The 16029-nt window shown below is 45.1% G+C and overlaps 1 protein-coding gene and 2 non-coding genes across 3 annotated transcripts; all 3 read left to right on the plus strand.

The window, feature by feature from the left end:
• Nucleotides 1–3035: 3035 nt before the first annotated feature.
• RPSA (ribosomal protein SA) lies at nt 3036–12318 on the plus strand. Its single transcript, NM_001037146.2, is given in 7 exon segments — nt 3036–3060; nt 4804–4969; nt 6288–6406; nt 10217–10462; nt 11196–11324; nt 11433–11598; nt 12158–12318. Coding segments are annotated over 6 exon segments (888 nt in total). The 5' UTR covers nt 3036–3060; nt 4804–4836; the 3' UTR covers nt 12253–12318.
• LOC146397265 (small nucleolar RNA SNORA62/SNORA6 family) lies at nt 6065–6215 on the plus strand. Its single transcript, XR_014825371.1, has one exon. It is a non-coding gene; the product is annotated as a small nucleolar RNA SNORA62/SNORA6 family (small nucleolar RNA).
• On the plus strand, nt 10518–10667 carry LOC146397266 (small nucleolar RNA SNORA62/SNORA6 family). The gene has a single exon (XR_014825370.1). It is a non-coding gene; the product is annotated as a small nucleolar RNA SNORA62/SNORA6 family (small nucleolar RNA).
• Nucleotides 12319–16029: the final 3711 nt, after the last annotated feature.

The raw sequence follows: 16029 nt of genomic DNA on the forward strand, positions 1-16029 counted from the left end.
CAAACCAGCATCCTCATTGGATACTAGTCAGGTTCTTAATCTGCTGAACCACAACAGTTAAAATTTTTTTTTCCTTACATACAGATCCAAGAAACCAAAGTTTACAAAAAGAAGGCTCTGAGATTTTCATTAAAAATGTGCATTGATGGAGTACCCTGGTGGCCTAGTGGTTAAGGATCTGGTATTGTCACTGTCATGTCTCAGGTTTCATCCCTGGCCCAGGAAATTCCCTATGCCATGGGTGTGGCCCCTCAAGATGTGCATGAGTTAAAAATAATGGAGCAACTTGTGCAGAGGACCAGGAGGCTGAGAGGTGGGGAGGACAGATGGCTGGGGAGCAATAGCCCTTCTTTGCCAAGTGCCTCTTAGGCCAAGGGCTCCTCACCATGGTTTACTCTTTGGGCTTAATTAACCCACTTCCTTGCCACAAATTTCCTTCATGCAGATCACTTCTCAAGGACAAAGTTAGTGGGGAAAAAAATATTTTTAGAGGAACAAAACCTAAACATTGGAGTTCCCATTGTGGCTCAGTGGAAACAAATCTGTATCCATGAGGACGCAGGTTTGTTCCCTGGCCTCGCTCAGTGGGTTAAGGATACAGCATTGTTGTAAGCTGTGCTGTGGGTCGCAGATGTGGCTCGGATCTGCTGTAGCTATGGCTGTGGTGTAGGCTGGCAGCTCCAGCTCCAGTTCGAACCCCAGCCTGGGAACTTCTGTGTGGCCCTAAAAGACCAAAAAACCACACACACACACAAAAACCCTAAACATAATTATAGTACAATTTTATAGTTGTTAACAATGGAAGTATTTTGGAGGTTCTTTGCTGACATAGTTTGGGACTGACCCAGAACACCCTCCCTTGGAGTCCTGCAATGACAGAAAACTGCCCCTAAAAGCCATCTATTGGTTTTAAGCCTCTCTCCCTACCCCCGACATTTTTTTTTTTTTTTTTTTTTTGAGAGCCAAAATGTCTGCAAATATTCTCGGCAGTTTCTAAGGATGCTTTTAAAGCCATGACTTTTCTTGGCTATCAGTTCTTTATTTAAATGCTGTGGGGTTTGTTTTCTTTCAATTTAAAAACCTGTTCTTTGAGTTCCCATTGCAGCTTAGCAGTAATGAACCTGACTGGTATCCATGAGGCCATGGGTTCAATCCCTGGCCTTGCTCAGTGGGTTAAGGATTTCGAGTTGCTTGTGAGCTGTGGTGTAGATTCCCATATGGCTGTGGCTGTGGCTGTGGTGTAGGTGAGCAGCTGCAGCTCTGATTCAATCCCTAGCCTGGGACCTTCCATATGTCACAGGTATGGCCCCAAAAAGACAAAATAAATAAATAAATAAATAAATAAATAAAAAACTGTTCCTCATAGAAATCTCAAAAAATGAAAAATGAGGCCAAAAAATCTACCAGTTTCTCTACTTGTGTATCTGTAGTTCACATTAAAATTAATCTAGATTTTTTTTTTTGGTTTGGAGTTGGGCATATGTTTAAAAGATGTCCAAGGAGTTCCCACTGTGGTGCAGAGGGTTAAGAGTCCAACTGCAACAGCTTGGGTCTCTGCAAAGGTTTGGATTTGATCCCCAACCTGGTGAAGTAGGTTAAAGGATCCAGTGTTGCTGCAGCAGCGGTGGAATTTCCACAAGTCGGGGATACAGCCTTTAAAAAAAGAAGCAAACAGAAAAAACTCCAAGTAATTCTAAGTGCAACCAGGCTTAAATCTTCATACGCCTAATAATCAGGCATTGATTGATAGACTGATTGATTTTTATGACCAGGGCATACAGAGAATCTGCACCACAGCAGCGAAAGGAGCCATAGCAGTGACAGCGTGGAAACCTAAACCTGCTGCACCAGGAGGGAACTCCAGTTTTCTTTACAATAATTTAATGCCTAGGGTTTCAATTTCTCAAAATAATGACCCTCATCCGGCAACTCCCTTTTGTACCATAGAATGTATTTCTTTTTAATTTTTAAACTTTTTTGCTTTTTAGGGCCACACCTGTGGCATATGGAAGTTCCTGGGCTAGAGGTTGAATTGCAGCAGGAGCTGCCGGCCTACATCACAGCCTCTGCAAAGCTGGGCTTAACCCAGTGAGCAAGGCCTGGAATCAAACCTGCAACCTCATGCATACTAGTTGGGTTGGTAACCACTGAACCACAATAGGAACTCATTTTATTTTTAAAGCACTTTATTATTTTTTTCCTTTTTTGGCCACCAGGTGGTATATGGAGTTCTCTAGCCAGGTATCGGATCAGACATCCAGTGGCTACCTGGGTGCAGCAACGCGGGGTCCTTAACCCATCGTCCAGGACCGGGAATCAAATCTTTGTCCCAGCGCTCCCAAGATGCCCACGGACCACACTGCACCAAAGCGGGGACTAAAGTATTTTATTTTTTTAAGGACTTTATGGTATTGGGTGGAATAAATACTAACTAATCTATTAATGGATATTATAATTTTCACTCCACAAGAAAAAAAGTATGCAAACTATTCCTGCAGTCTTGTTCTGCCCCCCCAAACTTCTGTAAAATAATTTTTTCCTAGGAGACTTGTTAATTTTTTATTTTATATTGGAGTATACTTGGTTTACAATGCTGTGAAGATAACTTTTTAAAAATCTGAATTACACAGTAACTTGTCCTCCAAAAAAATCAAAATGAGTTTTCCAGCTTTTGTTTACCCAAAACAAGCTTGTGTTCAACACCCCTTTGCACGTAAGGAAACTGCAGCTTACAAGAGAGACCACTCAAGTTGATAGGTACGAAAAGCTGCGAAGGAACTCGGATGCCCGACTGGCTGGTTGGCTGGTTTCCCGGACGCGTCCCTGCACACAAACCGTGCGCTCCCAGGACCCAGCCCGCGAGGGACTTCGCTGACGTCCACCGCAGCGCCGCAGCCGGTCTTCCGGAGGAAGGCCCGCCCCCACGACTGCCTGCTTAGTTCGCCCTTCCGCTCGGCTCTTGGTTGTCATTGGCTGGCAGCAGACTATATAAGGACGTCATTTCCGCTTACCCTTCCTTTCCGCGCTGCCCAGACCGGGGTCCATACGGCGTTGTTCTTGGTGAGTTGTTTGTGGGTGTCCCGGCGTCCCCCAAGGCCACCAGAGCGAGCTTCTCGTTCAGAGGAGCAGTGCGGGGACCTGGGGGGGGAAGTTTTCAGACGGAGCGCGTCTGTCTCGGGCCGGCGCGCTCCCCTTCGGGTCGGGCGGCCTGCACGTGGCGGGACTCGGGCCCGTGTGTTCCCACAAGGCCTCGGAAGCAGACTGGGGCCTCGACCCCGGGTGCCGATGGGCAGGATGCCTAGAGTTAGGCCTACGCAAAGCGTTGTTGTCGCTTCAACATTCGGCGGTAAACCCAGAGATTTAGCCGCCGATATTCTCCAGTTTCTTGGGCTTGTCGGTTTTCCCTGTTCCCCGTTCAGGAGTTAGAATTTCTGATGCTGGACAGGCTAAATAAAAGGTCCAGGTTCTGTCCAAAAGAATTTGGACAAGGAATGCAAATTAGAAGTCACAGAGATTGTGGGGTAGACAGAAATGAAGCAGTTTATTAAGGGGCGGAGGCGAAAGTACTCCCAAAGAATGTAGGCGGCTTCCTGGGTGAGAAGCGCACGGAACGCTTTTTCTGATTAGGGGCGGAAGATGCATTGCTGGGAGCTTTGTGGTGGGTTCTTGATTGCACCTGGCTACATCATGTTCTGTTCTGTTGCTGCGTGTCTCCTGGAGCCACTGCATGCGCTTTAAAAGCCATTTCACCTTACTATTCAAGCGCAAAATGTGGAAAATAGTAACGGCGATCACCTACAGCCTGAGTATAAGTACTGCGCAAGCTCGGCCAAGCTCTGAGTTTTATGGTTTTCTTTCTTTATGCCCTGCATTTGGCATACCATTTGTGAGCGCTTATACAAATGAGTGGGTGTTACAGTCATTGGTGGGGGGGGGGGGATGAGGGGTCATGTTCTCTTATTTTCATTCCAGCTGCACCTTCCCAAAGAAAGGGATTTTTGTCCTTATTTAGTTTTTACCTGAAATGTCATAAAGTTGTGCATAATGGAAACTTTTTACCCGCAAGGCTAATTTCATTGTAATGAAGGTATAATGTGCAAACTGGTTACATTCAGACCCTTGAAATTACTGTCTTTTCCCACCTTTCTTAGTTTTTCTCCAGGGCACTTATGTCTCCAAGATGTGTGGTTTCCTGTCATTCTGGAGATTGCTGCTTTTCTTTGTCTTCTAAGGGAATCCTGTTGTTTACGTGATGGATGGTTTCCTGCCATTTGGCCCATGGCTCCCCTTTCTCTACTCACACCTAGACCACTCTTTCTAAAGAAAGATCACAGGATTTGTTGCAATTTTTTGTTTGTTTGTTTGTTTTTTGTCTTTTTGCCATTTCTTGGGCCGCTCCCTCGGCATATGGAGGTTCCCAGGCTAGGGGTCGAATCAGCTGTATCTGCCAGCCTAGGCCAGAGCCACAGCAATGCAGGATCCGAGCCTCGTCTGCGACCTACACCACAGCTCACGGCAATGCCGGATCATTAACCCACTGAGCAAGGGCAGGGATCCAACCCACGACCTCATGGTTCCTAGTCAGATTCGTTAACCACTGCGCCACTACGGGAACTCCCTGTTGTAGTTTTTTAAGATGTGGTATATCTATTAATGTTGTCTCATTCCACTAGACTAATCCCTCTGTAGGAAGTGTGGTCCATGGTGAGATTTAAACATTGTCATTTAACTCGAGGGGTGTTAGGATGCACTTGTTACCCCATCCCATTTGACTCAGTGAAAAGGCCTTTTAATTTTTTTCAGATTCCCGTCGTAACTTAAAGGGAGACTTTCACAATGTCCGGAGCCCTCGATGTCCTGCAAATGAAAGAGGAGGATGTCCTCAAGTTCCTTGCAGCAGGAACCCACCTTGGTGGCACCAACCTTGACTTCCAAATGGAACAGTACATCTACAAAAGGAAAAGTGATGGTCAGTCATCACTTCAGGTTTTTTTTGTTTCCCTTCTTTATTACAGTTAGAAGGACAATTATTAACCATCCTATTCTGATTGGTAGTGCTGGTGATGTGATTTCTAAAATATGAAAAATCTCTCATGAAGTATTAGGTTAAACTATAGATTGGTAAGAAGATTTAAAAGAGTAAAGGTGGGAGTGCCTGTTGTGGCTCAGTGGTTAATGAATCCAACTAGGAACCATGAGGTTGCAGGTTTGATACCTGGCCTCTCAGTGGGTTAAGGATCCAGCGTTGCTGTGAGCTGTGGTGTAGGCTGACAGCTGTAGCTCTGATTGGACCCTAGCCTGGGAACTGCTGCAGGTGTGGCCCTAAAGAGAAAAACAAAAAACAAACCAGTAAAGGTGAAATTCCCTCGTGGTGCAGTGGGTTAAGAATCTGGCATTGACACTGCCGTGGGTGGGTTTGATCCCTGGCCTGAGAACTTAAACATGCTGTAGGTGCAGACACCTGCCCCAAAACAAAAAAACTTAAGTAAAAGTGCTCTGGTGTGTTCCCCTCACCCCCAAAGTCTTTAGGGCTGTGCCTGAGGCATATGGAAGTTACCAGGCTAGGTGTTGATTCAGAGTTGTAGCTGCCAGCCTATACACCACAGCCATAGTAACATGGGATCTGAGCCATATCTGTCCTATACCACAGCTCATGGCAACACCAGATTTCTTAACAAACTGAATGAGGCCAGGGATCAAACATGAATGCTCATAGATCTTAGTCGGGTACATTATGAGCTCAGCCACGATGGGAATTCTTGTAAAACTGAATTTTGAGAGGAAGGTAGAGCCAGAGATGGGAATAAAGAATTTAGCTTGCTTTGTATCAGAAAAGGGAAGGTAGGTTGTGATGAGAATATGGAAGTCATTAAGGTCTTTGGCTTAGCGATGGAATCACTGAATGACCTAAGCTGGTATGCTACATGGTTTAAACAAGTTTGGGATGAATCTAACATCAGGACAGATAACGGAAAGAGTGGTAAGAGGCTAGGAAGCAGGTAAGGGCTTGTAGGATTCCATGTGGGGTGCCTGAAGATTGATTGACTTTGCATACTGAATCAATTCTGCACGCTATTAAAGCTCAGAGTAGAGGCCAGTCTTGGCCAATGAACTTCTGAGTGTCGGAAGTGTGCTATATTAATGGCAGGATTTTCGCTAACACCAGTAGAGCTTGCCTCTATGACTGGAGTTTGATAGTACTCTCTGCCACATGCATTAAGCTTTTTAGAAGAATATTCACTTGGAAAGCTTGGTCTGGTGTTAACGCAGCCTGTGTCCTCACCTAGGCATCTACATCATAAATCTGAAGAGAACCTGGGAGAAACTTCTGTTGGCGGCTCGTGCCATCGTTGCCATTGAAAACCCAGCCGATGTCAGTGTCATATCCTCCAGGAATACTGGCCAGGTTTGTGGAATAATGTGCTTGGGTTTTGTTGTTAAAAATAAATAATAAAAGATGTTTTGAAATGTATAGAAAAGTATAAGAAAAGAAAAGTAGGGTTTCCCCTGTAGTTAACAGTCCAGCGCTATCTCTATCAACTGCTGATTCAACTCCCCAGCACAGCATGGTGGGTTAAGGATCTGGCATTGCCGCAGCTGTGGCTCAGTCAAATTTCATCCCTGGCCTGGGAACTTCCATATGCTGTGGATTCAGCAGAAAAGAAAAAACTCATAATTCTATTGTTTAGGTACCATTTGAAGTTGGCCCAAGTCACACTAATTGTCAGAATTCAACATTTATGACATTGCTTTTTTCTGACGGTATGTTAAGGTTCATGTTTTCACATTGGGTATTTTGTTGTGCTACTATATACTGAGGGTCACATTTTGCTGCAGTGAGCTTTTTGTATTTAAAATGTTGAAATACTAAGTTAGAAAATAGTAAATATTGGGAGTTCCTGCTGTGGTATAGCAGGTTAAGGATCTGATTGCAGTGGCTCAGGTTACTGCACAGTGGATTAAAGGATCTGGTGGAATTCAGATGCCTGGCCCAGGAACTTACGGTGCAGGTGCTGCCATTAAAAAGAAAAGAGCAAATAGTAAGTACCAACTTTTAAATTTTTCAGGATGGTTTTCCAAGAGTAGGGTAGCACAAGTCTCATAAACAGGAATAATAATCTTCGCCATATTCCCCCCCTCCATGGGCACACCCACAGTATATGAAGGTTCCCAGGCCAGGGATTAAACTGCCTCTGCCTCTGCAGATTAATCTGAGCCACTGCAGTCAGGTTCTTAACCCATGGCACAATGAGAACTCCTACCAGTTTTATTTTATTTATTTATTTATTTTTTGGTCTTTTTGCTATTTCTTTGGGCCGCTTCTGCGGCATATGGAGGTTCCCAGGCTAGGGGTCTAATTGGAGCTGTAGCCACTGGCCTACGCCAGAGCCACAGCAACTCGGGATCCGAGCCGCGTCTGCAACCTACACCACAGCTCACGGCAACGCCGGATCGTTAACCCACTGAGCAAGGGCAGGGACCGAACCCGCAACCTCATGGTTCCTAGTCGGATTCGTTAACCACTGCGCCACGACGGGAACTCCCCCAGTTTTATTTTTAAAGAATTATTTTTTACTTTTTGTCTTTATTTTTTAAGATAACTGAATATTAAAATTTTTTTTGTCTTTTCTAGGGCTGCACCTGCAGCACATGGAGGTTCCCAGACTAGGGGTCTAATTAGAGCTGAGCCGCCATCCTACACCGCAGCTACAGCAACACTAGATCTGAGCCACATCTATGACCTACACCACAGTTCACAGCAACACCAGATCATTAGCCCACTGAGCGAGGCCAGGGATCAAACCCGCAACCTCATGGTTCCTAGTTGGATTCGTTAGCCGCTGAGCCATGACAGGAACTCCTTAAAAATTTTTATATTATAGTTGATTTACAGTGTTCTGTCAATTTCTGCTGTAGTATTGATGTAATTTTTTTTTAATGGCAGGTGAAGTAACTTTGTCTTTTTTGTCCCATTTCTGTTTTGATAATTATATTCCCCTTTTCTTTTTCTGTTGAGAAAACTAATATCAAAGCCAGTTTTTAAAAATCTGTAAGTGTACAGTTCCTGTTGTGGAGCAGGGGAAACGAATCCAACTAGGAACCATGAGGTTGCAGGTTCAATCCCTTGCCTCTCCAGGTGGGTTGAGGATCCAGCGTTGCCATGGGCTGTGGTGTAGGCCGACAGCTGTAACTCTGCTTAGATCCCTAGCCTGGGAACCACATTGTGCTGCAGATGTGGCTGTAAAGAGACAAAAGACCAAAAAAAAAAAAAAAATCCGTAAATGCATTAAAGCTCCTAAATGAATTTAATTCATAACACTACTATTTCATAAGTGGGCCTGGGCAGGATGTGCAGGTTTTTTGGTTGTGTTTTTTTCTTTTTTTGCCCCTCTACATGGAGAAACCCACTCTGCAGCAACAACCAGAGCCACTGCAGTGACATCAGATCCTTAACCTGTTGAGCTGCTAGAGAACTGACAGATTTTAAAAATTATGTAGTAAGATAGTCCTTTTGGAGTTCCTTGTTTGGATACCTAGTCCCATTAACTGAAGATATGGGGTTTTTGTTTTTGGCTTTTTTTTTTTTTTTTTTTTAAGGGCTGCACCCACAGTATATGGAAGTTCCTAGGCTGGGGGTTGAAATCTGAGCTATAGCTGCTGGCCTACACCACAGCTCGTGGCAATGTCAGTCAGATCCTTAACCCACTGAGTGAGGCCAGGGATTGAACCTGCATATTCTCATGGATCCTAGTCGGGTTCCTTAATCTCTGAGCCACAAAGGGGAATTCCTGAATGTGATTTAACAGGAGGTTATTTCCCTAGAGGCTGGCTTATGACAACTTTTGTGGGAGGTTTTTTGTTTGTTTTTAAAGGGCCGTACCTACAGCATGTGGAAGTTTCCAGACTAGGGTCAAATTGGAGCTGTAGCTGCTGGCCTACACCATAGCCACAGCAACTCAGGATCCGAACCATGTCTGCAACCTACACGACACAGCTCACGGTAATGCCAGATCCTTAACCCAATGAGTGAGGCCAGGATTCCAACCCACATCCTCATGGATACAAGTTGAGTTCATTACTGCTATGCAGCAACAGCAACTCCCTGGGAGTTTTTTTTCTTTCTTTTGGCTGCATCTGCTGCACTCAGGTATTTCCTGGCCAGGGATCAAACCCATGTCCAGATTGACCAACCTGATCCTTAACCTGCTGAGCCACAAGGGAAGTCATCAATGGTTTTAATTACCACTGTAGAGGGAATGTAGTGGCCACTGTATGCTTCCCTCAGCAAAACTTGACTCAGTATATAGGTTGGCCCAGGCAGTGCTAGCTGAGTGCTTGGAATATAGCAGTCAAGCAATCTTTTTGAAGGGAGGCAGGAAATTAGCTTGGGGGTTGGGGGAAGTAAGGGAGGGTAAAGAAAGGTGGGTGTTCCTGCTTTATGTACATTAGCTCTGAAAAACCATTGACCTAAGCACAGAAGTGCCAGCTGGATACCAAGTACTGTTCTATGTTGTGTATTTTTTTGTCTTTCAGGGCTACACTTGCAGTATATGAAAGTTCCAAGGCTAGAGGTCCCTTTGGAGCTGTAGCCACTGGCCTATGCTAGAGCCACAGCAACACAAGATCTGAGCTATGTCTGCAACCTATTCCACAGCTCACAGAATGCCAGATCCTTAACCCACTGAGCAAAGCCAGGGATCGAACCTGTGTCCTCATGGATGCTAGTTGTGGTTGTTAACTGCTGAGCCACGATGGGAACTCCCTTTATGTTGTATTGATTCATGTAATTGTTATAATCCTATGAGGACCTTGGAAGCACATGGTTCATTGCCCCAGTTACTTATTACAAGTGGCCTACTTGGTACTTGAACTAGGCTGTTTGGTTCTGGATCCTGCAGAAGTGAGGAAGCTTCTGAGCCTGTCGGGTACTTGAGGGGAGAGCATCCCCAACAGAGGGTATGGGGTGGGGCTTTGCTTATCATGTTTTTTGGTTCTAGCTCTGTATTTCTCAGGTAATAAATGGAGGATATAGAAGAGTTACTGGATGTTTTAGGTGTTTTACTTGATGCTTTCATTGTTGAGGAAGGGGTTTGGGGTGGGGGTTCTACTAAAGAGGCTGCTTCATGTGATTACAAAACCTGGTGTTGGCACATTTATACTTGCAGAACTCCTATTGGACCATCTCTAGCACACTGCTAACTCTTAATTCTTCTAGCGAGCTGTGCTGAAGTTTGCTGCTGCCACTGGAGCCACTCCTATTGCTGGCCGCTTCACTCCTGGAACCTTCACTAACCAGATCCAGGCAGCCTTCCGGGAGCCAAGACTTCTGGTGGTTACTGATCCCAGGGCTGACCACCAGCCTCTCACAGAGGCCTCTTATGTTAACCTGCCTACCATTGCTCTGTGTAACACAGACTCACCTCTGCGTTATGTGGACATTGCCATCCCGTGCAACAACAAGGTAACAATTTTACAATCTAAAGCTGGACGAGAAACGCTCTAGAGAAGGACATTCCTCTGCACATTGTTAGAGCTTGGAGTTGAGGCCACTGGCCGATGAGCTCTCAAGTGTAGGTAGTGTGCTACATGAGGGGCAAGTTTTTCGCTAACACCACAAGGGTCTCTGGCCCAATGAGTGGAGTTGGATAGTAATACTTGCTACAAGTATGATTTTAATGTATGAGAGTTTTAAGGAGGGATGAAAACATTTTTTTAAATGGTCTGTTTTCTTTGGCTTTTTTCTCTATTATTTCTTACTCTTGGGCCTTTCAGGTATTACTTGACCTTTGTTTTCAGAGCAACTAGGTGTATCCTGCTATAAGATCCTTCAAAGGTGGGTTGCATATGGTTCGAATTGGTCCAGTTTGTCATTGGTCTCAAGCAATTCCACAAAAGAACCAGGCAAAGTGTTTTTATTAATTTACCAGTGTCTGGGCACTGACCCCAAGTAATTAAATTTTTTGCCTTGCATGGCATCTTGATTAATCCCCACGATTCCAATGGCAATCAAGTTTGAGAACCAGAGTTAATAGAATAATTTTGTATGAACATGTTCAGATTAAGAGACATGTCTGTTCTCATGGTATCAAAGGCGGTCCTCCCTCAATGTTACGGCGACAGGTTAGGTGGAATGGGAGGTGCTTGCTGTATGAAATGGCCAAGTGTCACTTTATAATAATCTGGCACCCCTGCAGGGAGCTCACTCAGTGGGTCTGATGTGGTGGATGCTCGCCCGGGAAGTTCTGCGCATGCGTGGCACCATCTCCCGGGAACACCCATGGGAAGTCATGCCTGACCTCTACTTCTACAGAGATCCTGAAGAGGTGAGCTTGCACCACAAAGGTTTGTGGTCACAAGAGCAAATTGAACACAATCGTTACTCTTGCAAGTAAAATCTGTCATTGACTATAAACCCCCCTCCCCCAACCCAGATTGAAAAGGAAGAGCAGGCCGCAGCTGAGAAGGCTGTGACCAAGGAGGAATTTCAGGGTGAATGGACTGCGCCAGCTCCTGAGTTCACTGCCACTCAACCTGAGGTGGCAGATTGGTCCGAAGGTGTGCAGGTGCCTTCTGTGCCCATCCAGCAATTCCCTACTGGTATGTATCATGATCTAAGGGCATCAGGCTGGTAGTTTGGAACTTGTTGTTTTTTTTTTTTTTTTTTTTTTTTTTTTGTCTTTTTGTCTTTTGTTGTTGTTGCTATTTCTTGGGCCGCTCCTGCGGCATATGGAGGTTCCCAGGCTAGGGGTTAAATCGGAGCTGTAGCCACCGGCCTACACCAGAGCCACAGCAACGCGGGATCCGAGCCGCATCTGCAACCTACACCACAGCTCACGGCAACGCCGGATCGTTAACCCACTGAGCAAGGGCAGGGACCGAACCCGCGACCTCATGGTTCCTAGTCGGATTCGTTAACCACTGCGCCACGATGGGAACTCCCTGGAACTTGTTTTTAATCTAACTCATTATTTCCATGGCTGTGTATGTATATATTGAAAGGTTTTCATCCCAGTGTGCTATAGCTGTGCCAATAACCTGATAGATTGAATTCAGGTGCTTTTTGAAATGCTGTCTTTTCTTTAGTCTTTTGAAATGTGGGGAGACAAAAATATTCTTGGAAGGGGCTGATGGCTTTTTTTTTTTCTCCCTTCAACAGAAGATTGGAGTGCTCAGCCTACCACTGAAGATTGGTCTGCAGCTCCCACTGCGCAGGCCACTGAATGGGTAGGAACAACCACTGAGTGGTCTTAAGTTCTTCCATGAACTCTTATTTTCTAAAAATAGAAGTGAGTTGGATGTAAAATAAACAGTTTCTAAATTGTGTTTATTTCAGTTTATTGGGCAGGCCTGGGATGCTAAACGTTGATGCTATCAAAGGGTCTTTTGTTAGCACATAATTTAAAATTTTTTTGTCAGATGCATCATACATGCAGATGATCATACAGAGACATCACCCATGTTAAAAGAATCAAGTTAAAGCCTCTGTAACAGGTTATCCAAGTTAGGAAGGTGCCAAGACCTGAGAAAATCTCACCATTCTCCTCTCTGCTCCTCCTTCCCTGAAGGCACACACTCCTCTCCTGCATTCCTTTGATTTGACCATTTTATTTATCTTTTTTTAGGGCCTCACCTGCAGTATATGGAGGTTACCACTCTAGGGCCTCCAATCAGGGCTGTAAGTGTTGGCCTACTTCACAGCAATGCCAGACCCAAGCCTACTCTGGGATCCAGGTCATAGCTGTCAGCAACCCTGAGAGCAAGGCCAGGAGACAAACCCACATACTCGGAGGCTAGTCTGGCTTGTAACCCATTGAGCTACTACAGGAACTCTAGCATGGCTTCTTGCTGACCTCTCAAAGCTGGGTTCCTTACAGCTGAAGGAACTCCCTCTTTTGATGGCTGCATCTCCAGCATGTGGAAGTTCCCTGGCCAGCTATGACCTACACAGCAGCTGTAACAATACCAGATCCTTTAACCCACTGTGTCAGGCCTGGGATTCAACTCGGCCTCCACAGGGACCTAAACCACTGCTGTTGGATTCTTAACTCACTGTGCCATACCTGGAACTCCTGGCCATGTTAACCTTTTAAATCAACTATTTTGGAGCATTTAACCATTTACATTTAAGGTAATTCTCAATGTGTGTATTTTCATTGCCATTTAGTTAATTGATAAGTTTTTGTAGCTTTTTCTTCCCTTTTCTCCTATGATTTGATGATCATCTGTTTGGGTGACCAGTGTGTGTATGTTGTAGATATTTGTTTAAAGGTTACCCAAGGTTTTGATACAGCATTCTTTATGCAACATTGTTGTAAGTTGTTGGTTTTTTAATTCCAATGCTTTTGGCATATCCTGCATTTGTACCTCACAATTGCTGGTTGTGCTGGTTGTTAAAAAAGGGCCATATATGTGGCATATCAAAGTTCCTAGGCTAGGGGATGATTTGGAGCTACACCCAGCAGCCTGCGCCACAGCCACAGAGGATCCAAAGCCTTGTCTGCAACCTACTGCAGCTCACAGCAAGGCCATTTTAACCCACAGAGTAAGGCCAGGGATTGAACCTCCATTTTCATGGTTACCAGTCTAGCTTGTTACTACTGAGCCACAACATTGCTGTATTTGATAAATCATATTTGTGGATGATTTCCTGCCTTCACTGTTTGCCTTTGTTAGCTTTCCCATTTGTAATTGTTCATAGTGGCGGCATTAAATTTTCTACCTAGAGAGGTTCTTCAGTATTTGTTGTAAAGCCGGTTTGGTGATGCTGAGTTCTCTTAAGTTTTGTCTGTAAAGCTTTTGATTTGTCCCTTGGAAACTCAATGAGAGCCTTGCTGGATAGAGTGTCTTGGTTGTTAGTTTTTCTCTTCTCATCCTTTAAATAGGTTGTGCTACTCTTTTCTGGCCTGCAGAGTCTGCTGACAAATCAGCTGATAAACTTATGGGGATTCTGTTTTATGTTATTTGTTGCTTTTTCATTGTTGGGTTTAATATTTCCTCTTTGTTTTGAATTTTTGTCAACTTGATTAATAGGTGTCTCAGGTGTTTTCTCCTTGGGTTTATCCTGTATGGGACTCCATACTTCCTGGACTTGAGTGATCATTACTCTGAATTCTATTTCAGGCAGATTGCCTATCTCTACTTAACTTAGTTGTTCTTTTAGGGTGTTTGTCTTGTTAACCTTCTGTGTTTGTAGTCTCCTCTCCATGGGCTGTAGGGCTATAGTACCTCTTGCTTCTGATGTCATTGTCATCCCGCTGATGTGCTGTGGATGAGATTGGTCCAGGGGCTTGTGCAGGCTTACTGGTGGGAGGGACTTCTGCCTGCCAACAGCAGTCCTGTGGAGCTGGTCTTGTCCCTCTGGTGGGCAGGTCCAAGTCAAGGGGTGTGTTAAGCAGCAGCTGTGGGGGAGTTGCTGTCATGGCGCAGCAGAAATGAATCCAACTTGGAACCATGAGGTTGCAGGTTTGATCCTTGGCCTTGCTTGGTGGGTTAAGGACCCAGGGTTGCTGTGAGCTGTGGTGTAGGCCGAAGATATGGCTTGGAACTTGTGTTGCTCTGGCGAAGGCTGGCAGCTGTAGCTCCGATTAGACTCCTAGCCTGGGAACCTCTAGATGCCGCGGGTGCAGCCCTAAAAAGCAAAAAACAAACAAACAAACAAAAGAAAAACCCAGCAGCAGCAGCTGTGGGTTTACAAACAAGACTTTAGGCTACCTGTCTGCTGAGGACTGGGGCTGTGTTCCCACCGTATTGGGTATTTGGCCTGAGGTATCCCAGCACAGCTTGTACTGATCAGTATCTCCTGGGACCTCTGCCGCCAGTATCCTTCCCCCCACGTTGAGCCACAGGAGACCCTCCACGGCCTGCCCCAGATTTTTATGGAATCCCCGCTTTGCCCTGGGACCCAGTGAGACCTTGAGCACCCTCCCAGAGTGGAGTCTATCTCTCATTCCTGTGGAGGTACTGTGCTCAAACTCCACTGACCTTTAACTCCAAATGTTCTGGAGCTCGTCTTCCACATGCCAGACCCCCAGGCTGGGGAGCCTGATGGGGAGATCAGAACTCTCACTCCTATAGGAGATTATCGTGATACAAATATTTTCCAGCTTGTGGATCACCCCACCTGGCAGGCATGAGATTCGATTCCTACCTTTTCATGGTTTCTTTTGGATTATCTTTACTGGTAGGTCTCAGTCTTTTTTCTTACAGTTCACCAGTTGGTTGTAATTTGGTGTTTTCCTGATAGGTGAGTCCAGTCCTTCTACTCTACCATCTTGTCTCTTCCCAGGAATTGTTTTATTTTGTTAGCTTCCTGTAGATGGACTCAAAGCATAGTTTGTGAGTTTCTATAAATGGGATCATAGCATGTCTTGGGTGTCTTGCGTCTTTCCCTCAGTGTACCAGTGGCAGTTTGGGTTTTCCATGTTCTGGCCATTATCAACAGAGCTTACTTTGAACATTTGTGATAGATTATGGTACACAGAAATTTCCCCATCCTGGGTTTAAAATGGCACCCCTGTGCCATATGAAGTTTCCAGGCTGAGGATCAAACTCACCCCTGCAGAGATATCACTGATCCTGTTTTGCCGCAGTGGGAACTCTTGGGTTTTAAACTCTTAATTTCACCAGATACAATGGTTTCACAGTCATAAAATCTGAATACAGCCACAACCTTTAGCACTTTCTATTGAAAACACTGCTCCCTGCTCAGAACTGTTGTCTCTCAAATGCAGGCTCCATCCATGCAAGGTGTGGTCCTGGCCTCTTCCCCACTGCCCCCAGTCAGTCCCCTGCTGATGCTACACTATCCTTCCTCTAGTAAAGAGTTTTATGATCCACTATGGTAATGAGTAGGAAAATCTTACCTTCCCTTTTTCCAAGTGTTGTAGCTATTAGTGGATCTTTGACATTGCCATAAACATTGTTTAAACCTAGTGCTATACCAGTGTAAAGCCAGTTGGGATTACATTGATTCAGTAATTTAGAGCAGGAGTTCCCACTGTAGCACAGAATCTGGCTTGCAGAGGTGCA

Source organism: Sus scrofa, chromosome 13, assembly GCF_054392235.1.
Source record: "Sus scrofa isolate SSC_HxYL_T2T_F1_AM1 chromosome 13, Sscrofa_HxYL_maternal_Yorkshire_Landrace_v2.0, whole genome shotgun sequence".
Lineage (NCBI taxonomy): Eukaryota > Metazoa > Chordata > Mammalia > Artiodactyla > Suidae > Sus > Sus scrofa.